At 42.0% G+C, this 12,566-nt stretch overlaps 2 protein-coding genes across 9 annotated transcripts in view; one reads left to right on the forward strand and one right to left on the reverse strand.

Moving 5' to 3' along the window:
* The window catches only part of MLH1 (mutL homolog 1), a 45,128-nt gene extending 41,119 nt beyond the window's left edge, over positions 1–4,009 (reverse strand). For 3 of the 7 annotated variants that reach the window (XR_004312381.1, XR_004312383.1, XR_004312382.1), the window contains exons 1-2: positions 3,803–3,963; positions 1,908–1,998 (exon numbers count right to left, since the gene is read on the reverse strand). Coding sequence is in view for 3 of the 7 variants with exons in the window: in XM_006188351.2 (XP_006188413.1) it covers positions 1,908–1,998; positions 3,803–3,918 (207 nt within the window). In the remaining 4 variants the exon portion in view is untranslated. Of the gene's footprint in view, positions 1–1,907; positions 1,999–3,802 lie in introns of all 7 variants that reach the window. The other 4 variants (XM_014562304.2, XM_006188351.2, XM_032459244.1 and 1 more) reach the window with 4 other exon arrangements.
* A 277-nt stretch (positions 4,010–4,286) lies between these two features.
* Positions 4,287–12,033, forward strand: EPM2AIP1 (EPM2A interacting protein 1). 2 transcript variants are annotated; one of them, XM_032459268.1, is made up of 2 exons: positions 4,287–7,003; positions 10,216–12,033. In XM_032459268.1, exon 1 carries the CDS (start codon positions 4,408–4,410, stop codon positions 6,232–6,234), a length of 1,827 nt encoding a protein of 608 aa, XP_032315159.1. In that variant the 5' UTR covers positions 4,287–4,407; the 3' UTR covers positions 6,235–7,003; positions 10,216–12,033. The 2 variants fall into 2 exon arrangements, with proteins under 2 accessions (XP_032315159.1, XP_006195909.2); XM_006195847.3 differs by having other exon boundaries at positions 4,287–6,700.
* Positions 12,034–12,566: the final 533 nt, after the last annotated feature.

Consider the following 12,566-nt stretch of genomic DNA (forward strand, 5'->3'; position numbering starts at 1 on the left):
GCCTGGTTCCTCAGTCTCGTTTGCTGCTTCCCTCAACTCCCCCGACAGTGGATAACCCACAACTCTGTCCCCAGACCTCTGCTCTGCTTACACACACTCTTTTGATGATCTCATCCAGTCTCAGAAAGTTTACAAAAATTATTACTGTATTAGAAAACTTCTTTATTAAAAGTCTATAAATACATTTTATAGATATGTTGAATTGTAGTAAAATATATGTAACCAAATTTACCACCTTAACCATCTTTTAAGTGTACAGCTCTGTGGCATGAAGTATATCCACACTGGCGTGCAACCACCAACATTCCATGTCCAGAACTCTTTCATCCCCAAACTGAAAATGTACCGGTTAAACAAAAGCTCTCCATTTTTCCTTTCCCTAAGCCCACGGCAACCACCATTCTACTCTCTCATTCTACGAATTTAACTACCCTAAGTGCTTCATATAAGTGGCATCATATAGTACTGTCCTTTGTGATGGGCTAATTTCACTGAGCGTAATGTCTTCAAGATTTGTCCACGTGGTAGCATGGGTCAGAATTTCACTCCTTTGTAACACTAACATTCCACTGTACGTATCCAGCACATTTTGTTTATCCGTTCATCTGTTGATACTTGGGTTGCTTTCACCTCTTGGCTATTATGAATATGTTGCTATGAACATGGGTGTACAAATCTCTTCAACACCTGGCTTCCAACTCTTTTGGGTGTGTATCCAGAAGTGGAATTGCAATCATATGGGAATTGCTTAATTTTGTGAGGAATCAGTATACCATTTTTCCACAGTGGCTGCACTATTTTATATTCCCACCAGCAACATACAGGGTTCCAATTTCTCAACATCCTTGCCAATATTTGTTTTTATGTATTAATTAATTAATTATAACAGCCATCCTAATGGATATCAAGTGATGTCTCACTGTGGTTTTTACTCGTATTTCCCTAGTGACTAGTCATGTTGAGCATCTCTTCATGTGACTCTCATGGCTTTTAACACTATTAAAATGCAATACACCAAATTTCTGTCATCATCCCAAACCTCTACCCGGTACTCACATCTGTATCCATCTAACAAGCATCTTAAGTTTAACATACCCAAAAATGAATTTCCCATCTTCTCCCAAACTTGTCTGTTCCATAGCCTTTCCCATCAGCAAATGGCAACTCTTTTTTTCTATTTGCACAGCCAAAACCTTGAAATCACTCTTGATCCCTCTTTCTCTCACACCCTGCGCCAGCAAATTCTGACAACTTGGTTCTTCACAATCAACCCAGAATCTCACTGCTTCTTACATCTCTACTGTGACCACACTTGCCCAAGGCACCCTCACTCCTCTGCTGAATCGCTTCAAGAGCCTCCTCGATGCTTCTGTCCTGTCCTGCTAGTCTATTTTCCACACCATAGACAAAAGAGTTCTTACAAAACTTGCCAAACCATGTCACCTCTTTGCTCAAAACACTCTAATAGTATCCCATCTTATCCAAAGAAAAAGCCAAAGATTTTACAATGTCCCATAAGGCCCTACATGATCAGCCTGCTTATCCTTCAGACCTCAACTCCTGTTCCTCTTCCACTCTTCCACCCTGTTCTAGACACATTCCCTCCTTGCTGGTTCTTAAACATATCAGACAAGCTTCCATTTTGTGGCCTTTACAGGTATTGTTCTCTCTGCCCAGAACACTCATCCTTTAAACAGCCTCATAACTTGCTCTGTGACCTCCTTATCCCCTTGAACAGCGCCTAGCATGGAATAGGTACCCAGGAGATTTATTGTTGGTGCTGAATTTTTCAAACAATTCCATGCACAAAAGCCCAAAGTTTCCAGAACAAGAAAAAGTGCTGCCACTTCCTGCAGATGCAGCACACGAAGCACACAAACATCCTTCTCCTCTGAGTTTTTACTTACCCTGATCCCAGTGCCATTGTCTTGGATCTGAATCAACTTCAGGCCTCCCTCTTTAACAACCACTTGAATATTTGTGGATTTTGCATCTAAACTGGCAGATCAAACAAAAATTAATAATTTAGTAGTCTACAACTACTCTAATGCACATATTTTATTTTTGTTACCCTCCTCCCCTTCTAATGCACAGATTTTAATATGAGCCAAGAGATAAGAACAAATTTCAGATAAATTAAATGTGTTTTTTCCTTTGTTTTACAGGCTCTGTGACTACATTGTTATCAGTTGACATGTTGTGACAGAAGGAGAAGGAAGAGAGGGCCAGAGGGGGCAACCATCATTTCCAATAAGACATTCAGCACCATGTTGGTTTCTCTAGGAAAGAAAGGAAGGGAAGTTAGAAGTGGGACCTTTTAGCACATGCTTCTTTCTTATCTGCTTCTCAACTAATTCTACCATCTGTTACTCAAACTTTATTCAGCCTCAGGTTCCTAAATGACCCTTATAGAATGTTATTTTAAAATTCTACATTTTTTTCTACTATTCTCTTTAAGCAAATATATTTATGTTGGGAGAAACAAAAACTGGCAGAAAGTGCTTTAAGAAGCCAAATACATCTTCTATACCTTCAAAGAATAACCCAGGAGCACAGGGCACCTATAGAGCTTGAGAAAATAAATCCAGCCTGGGGCTGTGTGAGAAAGAGAAGTTAACTCCTCCTTACACAGAAAATCCTTTATACAGAAGTAAGGTTATGTTACCGAAATATTAAATACCTGTCCCCAGAGCCCCTGAATTGAAGTTGTCCTTAGTTATCTTGACTTCCATATTAAAAAAAGCGTAACTGGACCCCGTACAAAATCTCTGCTTAGAGTTATAAGCCACTGAGCTAATGTGTGTAGTTCTGTTGTACAGTATTTCGGCACAGTACAATAACAGACCCAGATTGTTCTGTCAGTTAATTCTAACATTGCAGAAACAAAAGCCAGCCTTTGCGAACTATGTGTTATCAAGTTAAAAGGAGAAATCACTCCCAGGTTCTTTGGCTTCCTTCTAATTCCCTTTCTTCCTTTCAGTGGTCCTTTCTGACCCACTGTTAAATCTACCATTCTTCGCTGGGGCATGTTTTTTCCTTTTAACTTATAGATTTTATTAGCATCAATGGATTTTACTACAAAGAATCTGACAATGTTTAGGCACATTATGAGAATCTGTCCTTTTTGAAGTTTACAGTTTACACCCATCTTTCCACGTTTTTCACCTTGTTCCTCCACAACGTTTGTGGGACAATTCTAAACTTCAGAATTCACGAAATACTCCCATAAAAATCAGGTATCTTCTAAGTGTCCTCACAAAAAGTAAAGGGCAGGAAAACACGAAGTGAGGTCACTAACTTGGCAATCAAGATCGCAAGGTGAATCGTAAGTCCATCGTCTTGTCCTAAAATGCTGACAATTCACTTAGAAAAAAACTCAAAATGAATTCCACTTTTGAATGTATATGGATGACTTCTGGAATAAGCAAGCAACTGATAACACACGGTCCCCTGTGAAGGATGAGGGGAGTTGTTTTCCCTTTTTAAATACATAAAATGTTTACACATTTAAAAATCTGCACCTTCTGCATGTATAATTTTGAAAGTATTTCTCTTATTTAAGTGCACCGTTAAAACAACACTGTGCAGCCCTCTATTTGCGCCAACAACCCTAAAATCTCGCGAGGGCAATCGAGAACACACGGAACCCGAGAAGAGAGAAGAGAGGACCCCCGGCCTCCGCTGCCGTGAGTATGCGCCGTACACGCCTCCGTTCAGGGCAGGGAGGCGTGTCCGCACCATGCAGAGCAGCGGCCCGTTAAATCCTGGCCTCTAAGGAAGCCCAGCGCGACTCCTTTCGTACCAGTTCTCAATCATTTCCTTGATGGCATTAGCCGGCCGCTGGATAACTTCCCCTGCCGCGATTCGGTTCACCACTGTCTCGTCCAGCCGCCGGATAACTCCCGCTACAAGCGACATTTTGGCGCCAGTGGAGCCCAGGTTACCGCGAGGTGACCGCCGGAAGTGCCCTCAGCCAATCACCTTAGGGCTTCCTGCCTACGTCCCTCCATCAACGAAGCTGACTCTGTTTTAACCTACCCTCCAGAGGGAGCGCCACTTCCGAACCAGGGCTTGCTACTGATTGGGCAGCTTGAATGCCAGTCAAGTTTCTAAAGTCCGTAGGTTCCGGGTCTCTTTGTCCCTCCCTAACGCGGCTTCGGTCCACCAAGTAGCTGGAAGGATGTGCGTCTGCGCGCTAGAAAGCTCTGTCCTCTCTTCCTATTGGCTCATGCCTGAGGAAAACGAAATCTCCAGCCAATAGGGACCGAGGCACAGGAGCTGCAGGTTGGTGTGCCGCGCTGAGGTGATCTGGCGCAGAGCGGAGGAGGCGCTTGCGGCTCGCTCTTGCTCCTCCCCTCTCCTCGCGGCCTCGCCGAGGTCGGCCCAGCTCCTGCGGCCCCTCGTAAAATGTGGATGACGCCCAAGAGGAGCAAAATGGAAGTCGACGAGTCTCGAGGGTTCCGGTCCGAGTGGACCCAGCGATACCTGGTGGTGGAGCCTCCGGAGGGCGAAGGCGCCCTGTGCCTGGTCTGTCGCCGCGTCGTCGTCGCTGCCAGCGAACCCGACGTCAGGCAGCACTACGAGGCCGAGCACGGCTACTACGAGCGGTATGTGTCGGAGGGCGAGCGCGAAGCCCTGGTGGAGCGTCTGCGTCGGGGCGACTTGCCCGAGGCCGCCCCGCTCACTCCCGAGGAGAGAGCTGCTCGTGCAGGCCTCGTGGTCGCCCGCCTCTTGGCCTTGAAGGGTCGCGGCTGGGGTGAGGGAGACTTTGTGTACCGGTGCATGGAGGTGATGCTGAGAGACGTACTGCCCGATCACGTAAGCGTTCTGAATGGCGTTGATTTATCCCCGGAGATCACGCGGCAAAGGGTCCTGGACATTCACGAGAATCTACGCAGTCAGCTTTTTAACCGGGCTAAGGACTTTAAAGCCTTTTCCCTTGCCTTGGACGACCAGGCTTTTGTGGCCTATGAGAACTACCTCCTGGTCTTTGTCCGCGGCGTGGGCCACGATTTGGTGGTGCAGGAAGAGCTTCTGACCATAATCAACCTGACTCATTATTTCAGTGTTGGTGCCCTCATGGCGGCAATCCTTGAGGCCCTGCAGACGGCAGGGCTTAGCTTGCAGCGGATGGTTGGACTGACCACGACTCACACTCTGAGGATGATTGGTGAGAACTCAGGACTGGTGTCATACATGAGAGAAAAGGCTGTGAGCCCCAACTGTTGGAATGTTATCCATTATTCAGGATTTCTTCACTTGGAACTGTTGAGCTCCTACGATTTGGATGTTAATCAGGTCATAAATGCCGTATCTGAATGGATAGTTTTGATTAAGACCAGAGGCGTTAGGCGACCGGAATTTCAGGCTTTACTAACCGAGTCTGAATCAGAGCACGGTGAAAGGGTTAATGGACGCTGCCTGAACAATTGGCTTAGAAGAGGGAAAACTTTAAAACTAATATTTTCCTTAAGAAAAAAGATAAAAACATTCTTGGTTTCAATAGGGGCGACCACGATCCACTTCACAGACAAGCAGTGGCTTTGTGATTTTGGCTTCTTGGTGGATATTATGGACCACCTTCGAGAACTCAGTGTACTGTTGAGAGTTAGTAAGGTCTTTGCTGCTGCTGCCTTTGACCATATTTGTACCTTTGAAGTTAAGCTGAATTTACTTCAGAGACATATTGAGGAAAACAATCTAACACACTTTGCCGCCTTGAGAGAAGTTACTGATGAGCTTAAAGAGCATCTTAAAGAAGATGAAAAAATATTTGAACCTGGTAGGTATCAGGTGGTGATCTGTCGCCTCCAAAAAGAGTTTGAGAGACATTTCAAAGACCTCAAGTTCATTAAAAAGGACTTAGAGCTTTTTGCAAATCCATTTAGCTTTAAAACTGAGTATGCACCTATTTCAGTAAAGGTGGAGCTAACGAAACTTCAGGCGAATACTAACCTTTGGAACGAATACAGAACCAAAGACTTGGGGCAGTTCTATGCTGGATTGTCTGCTGAATCTTACCCAATTATCAAAGGGGTTGCCTGTAAGGTGGCATCCTTGTTTGATAGTAGCGAAATCTGTGAAAAGGCTTTTTCGTATTTAACCCGAAACCAGCACACTTTGAGCCAGCCGTTGACAGACGAACAACTTCACGCCCTGTTTAGAATTGCCACCACTGAAATAGAACCGCGTTGGGATGATCTTGTGAGAGGAAGAAATGAACCAAATCCATGAACTTTTGTAGTACAACATTGAAACACTCAACAGAAATCCAGTTCTAAAAGCAAGAGTTTGATTTTCACGTTCATTAATTTGGATTGTGAGAAAGCACCACATTTATTCATCCAAATTGATCACAAGTCAAATTCTTCAGACAAATTTTTTTTCGTCTCAAGAGGCAGCATGGGACTGAAACATGCAGACACTTTTTAAAAAACTTAATTCAATGGCAAAGTCATTATCCTTTGCTTTTATGATATAATTGTTTTCAAAGAAGTGTACTACTAGTAATGTGAATTGAATTAGAAGTCTGCTTTTAAGATGTTCTGAAGAAATTTTTGCTCTTGTTTTAACAGTGTTAAAATTCTGATGCATATAGTCTGAAATGATCCAGTCCTTAAATGTATGTTCAAGCCAGCCTACAGAAACTCATTAGCAAGCGCAGAAGTTTCTGAAAAGGAAGACCTTTCATACAGTGGAGGTACTTTGTCTAACTATCAAAGTGTTTGAGACTATTTTTTTAGACATATTTCTGAGTCTGAAGTAAATATTGACGTATTCCCTCCCTCTCACTTCCCCCCTCACCTGCCCTAGCGATAATGACATTACTAATAGAGAAAATAATCAAATAACATTTTAGTCAGAGGAGCAAGAATTATTTTTAAATTGCTGGTTAAGGAGGCTTCCTGCAGTTTGGAGATCAGCCTAACCAATTATTGGAGGTTTCCCCTGAATTTTTCACAGTTGGGTGCTGTTTTATCAGCTTGCCTACCAAAGGACTACGGTAAGTATAGACCCTTAGGGGTTGCCCCTTAGTAGTTCTTGTTTCTACTTTAGACAGAAGTTTGGTCCTGTCAGAAAGGATGAGGAAAAAAGATGTTTACCTCCCAGGATCAGGAGGTGTGAGGTATTTTAGCTTGTTTGTCCTATCTGCATGGGTGTTAGAGCTCTATAAAGAAATCCTGCTTAAAGGAAAGCCTTCATTTTAAAGTCATACGGTACCAAATTTTGTTTGCCACTGAAAACAGATTCATTATAGAATTTGAAACTCCCGCACATTGTGTATTTAAGACAGTGCGCACATGGAAGTGTTTAACTCTTGAGAAGCTGCTTTATTCACAGGTTGTAGCACTTCCATATTTCTAGTGAGACATCTGCTTTGTGCTAAAGCAGTAATTTTCAAGCTTATGTTAACCATGAAAAGGAAATCTTACAGTCAAGACAAATATGTGAAATGATTTAAAAGCAGGACCCAGCTTAGAGATCCTCTCAAGAACAGTTTGAAAACTAGCGCTCAAGTCCTGTCTTAGCTACTGTGACACGTTTCTTTGCTCACTAATTCAGCAAATTCAAGTAACCAGGATACAAGCAAGAATTTAGAAGGAACTAAAACCTGAGCAATCAAAATAGATGCCATAAGAGCCCAAGAAACAAAATTGTGCCAGTGGTTCTCAGCCAGAGGCAGTATCTCCTCCTTCCAGAGGACGTCAGGGAACATAAAGGGGACTCTTTCGGTTGTCACATTTATTGGGGGGGTTCTGTAAGTGTGAAGGACCTGCCCTCTCCCCAGCAGTGCAGAGGACAGCATGGCACAGTGAATTACCCCTCCCAAAGTGCCAGTAGATCCCTAGTGTGGATGATCTTATTTCAAGGGACAGGGCAAATTACTGGTAGAAGCAAAACTGGAAGGGCAAGTTGGGCAAAACTGACGGTACTTGATGGGGAGACTAATTGTAGCATTCCAAGTTTGGCTGGTAGGATGCAGTAAAGGCCGTGATAGGCTCTGGTAGCTCACAATAGCATGTGTAAGTCAGCAGTCGGTATTGAATCAGATGAAAGGGCTCTGTTCTGTTTTGCATAATTAGTTTAAGGCAGAAAAGCAAGTATTCTGTATAAATAAGATCTTTAACAAGAATGGTCAAGTTGAGATTTTGGTTAAAGGGAGTAAGCTTAAATATCTGGAAAGACACCATAGTGAAAAAACAGCCAAACAGCAACAGAAAATCTACCAGTGATTTCCCAAGAGTTTGGAGTATTGTTTCGTGGCAAGTGCTTTATTGAAAGAATGACTGAAAGCTGTTTCTGCTTTCTGACCCCAGGTCCTCAAATACTGAGGCCTTGTACATTTTGTGAAGTTCTGCTATATATTTTGCTTAAGGTAGTAATAAAATTAGTTGGCACCATATAGACACTAGTCGCTGAATGTGGGACAGATGTAAGCCAAGGATTTAAAATTCATCTTGGACAATAGAGAATTTGCTATAAACTAGTCTTGTTGTTTTAAAAAAAAAAGGAGAAAAAAGTGTGTATTTTACTGTTTTCTGTACTAAGTAATTCTGTAACTGCATGGCAGTCTTAAAAAACTTCTTTTTGTAAAGTAGTTGTTACTGGTCCTATTGTATCAGTGAATACATTTAAAATAAGTACTATTTTTTGAAAACTCGTATGTCCCTATATCTCCCATTCCTAGTAGTTTTCTTAAAAGATTTGTCTGTATCCCCACTCTCCTGTATTGCCAGACTGCTCTACCAAGCTCACTAAGTCCTTGTCAATATTCCTACCCTCTCTGACACCACTGGCCACCCTCCTTGAAGTACTTGTTTAGTTTGGCTTCAGGGAGATCCCATCTCCAAGTATGTTTTCTTGGTCTTCTTTGCGGGCATCTGTTTCTCTTAAATATCTGTATCCTTGGGATTTTTATGTTTTGTTTTAAGCTCTTATTCTATGTCATCTCCTTAGCCAATCTCATTTCCTTTCACGGCTTCAGTTGCCAGCTCTATGAAAATGACTCCCAAATTCATATCTCCTTTCTAGACCTTTCCTAATTTGTATATCTCACTGCTAACTTAAGTCCGCTTTGCTGTCTCATAGGCACCGCTATATGGCATTGATCTTGTCCCCAAACCTGCTCCTGGTTTCATGATCCCTCTTTCAGTAAATGGCACCACCACTACCAGCCGTTCAGTGGCCCTGGCCCAAGCCCCAAACCGAGTTATCCATAGCTTTTCCCTCTTCATCCATGACATCCACTCACAAAAACCTTTCTGTTAAGTCTACTGCCTAAATTTTTCTCAATTCTCCAGTACTTCTATCCTAATTCAGGCTGTCAGCCTACCTCAAGCCTCCTCGTTAGTCTCCCTTTCTCTGGTTTTGATCCCTTTCCACACTGCAGCCAGGTTGTTGCAAAAGATGTATCTGATCGTATCACTCCCCTGCTTTCACCATTGCTCTTAGATTAACGTACAATTTCTGTTCATCTTTCAGGTTTCAGTTTATATGCCTTGATGCATACCCTCTAACTAGGTGCCCCTACTGTGCACTCCCTAAATAGCCTCTTCTTCCTCAGCTATAGACTGGGCGCACTTTATTGTTCTTTCTTACTGATCACTGCTAGGCTGTAAGGTTTATAAGGGCAGGGACCGTATGCCTTGCTCACTGCTCTATCTAGTGCTTAGCACAATGCCTGACATTTCAGTAAATGTTTGGATAAATAAATACTAGTGTAGTGTTTTACGATCTTTGAAGCCCTCTCATAGTCTCATTTGACCTTCACAGTGGTCCTGCTGTAAACTGCTTGCCGGGTAATTGTTACCCACATATTACAGATTAAGAAATGAAACTAAGTTCTTTGTGGCTGGGGAATTGTATTCGTAGAATTTAGCTCAGTGCTTGGCATGTGGCTAGCTTGCAATTTGCCCTAATAAACATAAGTCGTAAAGTCGGGTATACTCAACATAAATCCGTGATGTTATATTGTCTTTAGTTACTTGATGTAGAAGTCTTAATTAAAAAAAAAATCTGGCAAAGGAACCTGGATGAGAAAGATTGGACAGCTAGCTATTTAGTTGACTAAAACAGTACTTCAGTAATTGAAAAACTTGGCATTCAGGTTCAGAAAAAGATAATGCTACGTAAGAGTTAATTTCTATTTGGCTTTAGTAAGCATCAACCCTAGGAGAAAATGGCGTACTATTTACTTGCTATTTTCCTTTACAGATGATTTCTGGCTCTTCTGGGATTTTAAAGTAAGTAAATTTAACAAAATATTAGAAGAATGACTCAGCCCTTCTGGTCACTAGATACTCAGTTCACTTGCTTTCCTACCTGCAGAATGCCATCACCTCCACAAGGAAGGTAAAACAAAAGTAACACTTAGATGATGTGTAAATTCCTAGATTTGCTGTATCTCTCTGCTTTCTGGTTCACATGTCTCTCTGAACTCAGTTTCTAGGCTAGCTTGGGCTTTCGGGCTTTGTGGGAGAGCCATTTTTTTCCAATTTAAGGAAGTTACCAGCGTTAACACTCTTAGTTGGACTTTGAGTCTGAGGCCCATTCACTCATTCAGAGATCTTAAACAATAGGTGTGATAGTCATCCAGTGATTTGATCCTTGCTGCAAATCTGGGTTTTAATCAACCTTTGGAGTAAAGGATTTCTTGTTTTCATCTCTTTCTAGTTGAGAAGCAGCTTCTTCCTACCCAGTAATACTTGAGTTTGTGAACTCTCTTTATTCCCTTGTATTTCTGCTGGCAAACTGATGAATTCTTTTCTGAGTTCATCTCTTTCCTATGTATTTTGTCAAATGGGGCTGACAGTAACCAAAAAAAATTTTTTTTCCTTGTCTTTCTTTTTCTCTGATAAAGGATAGATATTCTGCCTTCCAGATTTTCTCAAGGGACAGTCTGACCACTCTGTAACATGCATTGCCCCTGCATAAGTTATTTCCTCCATCTTGCAGTAGCAGTTTCCTGAATGCCTGCCATCTAAGTGAATGTTCAGTACGCTAGGTTTTTTGAAAACAGAAGCAATTTCTGTATCAGAATGGACTTGGTTGCCATGCAGTAAGAACCACCAAAATCTCAGTGTCTCACACAACCTTTGTCATGCAGCTTGGCTAGGGCCTTTGCTCTAAGTCTGGGGTTGATGAACTATGGCCTAGGGACAAAGTCTGTCCTGCTGCCTGTTTCTGTAAATAAAGTTTTATTGGAAGATGGCCTTGCCCGTTTGTTTCTGTATTGTTTTTGGCTGCTTTTGTTCTACAGGGGCAGAGTTGTGAAGAGAGTCTCTGGCCTACAAAGTCTAAAATATTTGATGTGTGACCCTTTATGGAAGATGCTCTCTGCTCTGAGTTGTCCTGATTCTGAGATGTAGGCTGACCAAGAGGTATCATCCAAGATATGGTTGCTTATTTTGGTAAATGAAAAAAGTATGACAAATCACTTACAGGTCCTTAAAGCACTTTTAATTGGCCAAAGCAAATCACACGTCCACACCAAAGTTCACGGAGGAACAAGTAATCCTTCCTTGGATTGGAGGAGACCCAGAAATACTTTGAAGACAATTACAACCAATTAAAACACAGCTATATGTCTCTATAGAATTTCTCTCAAAATATTTTTTCTTTTTTATTGAGGTGAAACTTACATTCAGTAAAATGCAGATATTAAGTGTACATCTCAGTGGATTTTTATATACACCCTTGAACCTATCACCCAGGTCGACTGAACATTTCTAACCCCTAGTAGGTGCCCTGTGCCCCCCTCCCACACACAGATAACCACTATTCTGACCTTTATCACCGTGAATTACTTCTGTCTGTTCTAAAGATTCGTGTAAATGTAGTAATTATATGTACTCTTTTGTTCACTTTGTGTCTGTAGGTTATCCGTGTTGTTGCCTGTAGCAGCAGTTCATTTTTTACTGTGTAGTATTCTGTTGTATGATTTATACCACAACTTAATAATCCATTTTCTTGTTGATGGAAATTTTGGTTGTTTCCAATTTGTGGTTATTACAAATAAAGTGGCAGTAAACATTTCAGTATCTGTCAGTGAACATGTGCACCCATTTCTCTTGGTACTCTCTGGTATACCCCCTGCTTCCATACTTCCCTGATAATTATTCACACAGCAACCAGAGTGATCCTTATTTGAAATATAAATCAGACCATGCCAGTCCTCTGCTGAAAATCCTCCAGTGGCTTAGTATCACCATTAGAATGAGATCCAAGGTCGTTATGGATCGTTATGGTCGTTGTGGGTCGTTAAACAAGGCCCTGCATGGTCTGTACCCACTCAGGCCCTTTTTCATCCTACTACATCTTACATCTTACCCTTTATCCCTTCCCCTCCCCCTGCTTGCTCTGCTTTGCAGTAGACACTGCTGGTAAACTGGGGATTCACGATACACGAGTTGATCCTGTCTTAAAAGCGGTTGCAGTCTACGTGGGTAACTTTAACAAGCCATAACACTGGTTTACGTTATCAATTACTAGTTCTGTAGAGAATAGAGGCAGATACGCCCTATGATTAAAATAATCCAGGTAAAATAATTTACAGTGTTTAACTC

This window comes from Camelus ferus, chromosome 17 (genome assembly GCF_009834535.1).
Source record: "Camelus ferus isolate YT-003-E chromosome 17, BCGSAC_Cfer_1.0, whole genome shotgun sequence".
Classification (NCBI taxonomy): Eukaryota; Metazoa; Chordata; class Mammalia; order Artiodactyla; family Camelidae; genus Camelus; species Camelus ferus.

Bases quoted from the DNA above. Each gene is read 5' to 3' on its own strand.
- EPM2AIP1 (XM_032459268.1), top strand. From the start codon at position 4,408: ATGTGGATGACGCCCAAGAGGAGCAAAATGGAAGTCGACGAGTCTCGA.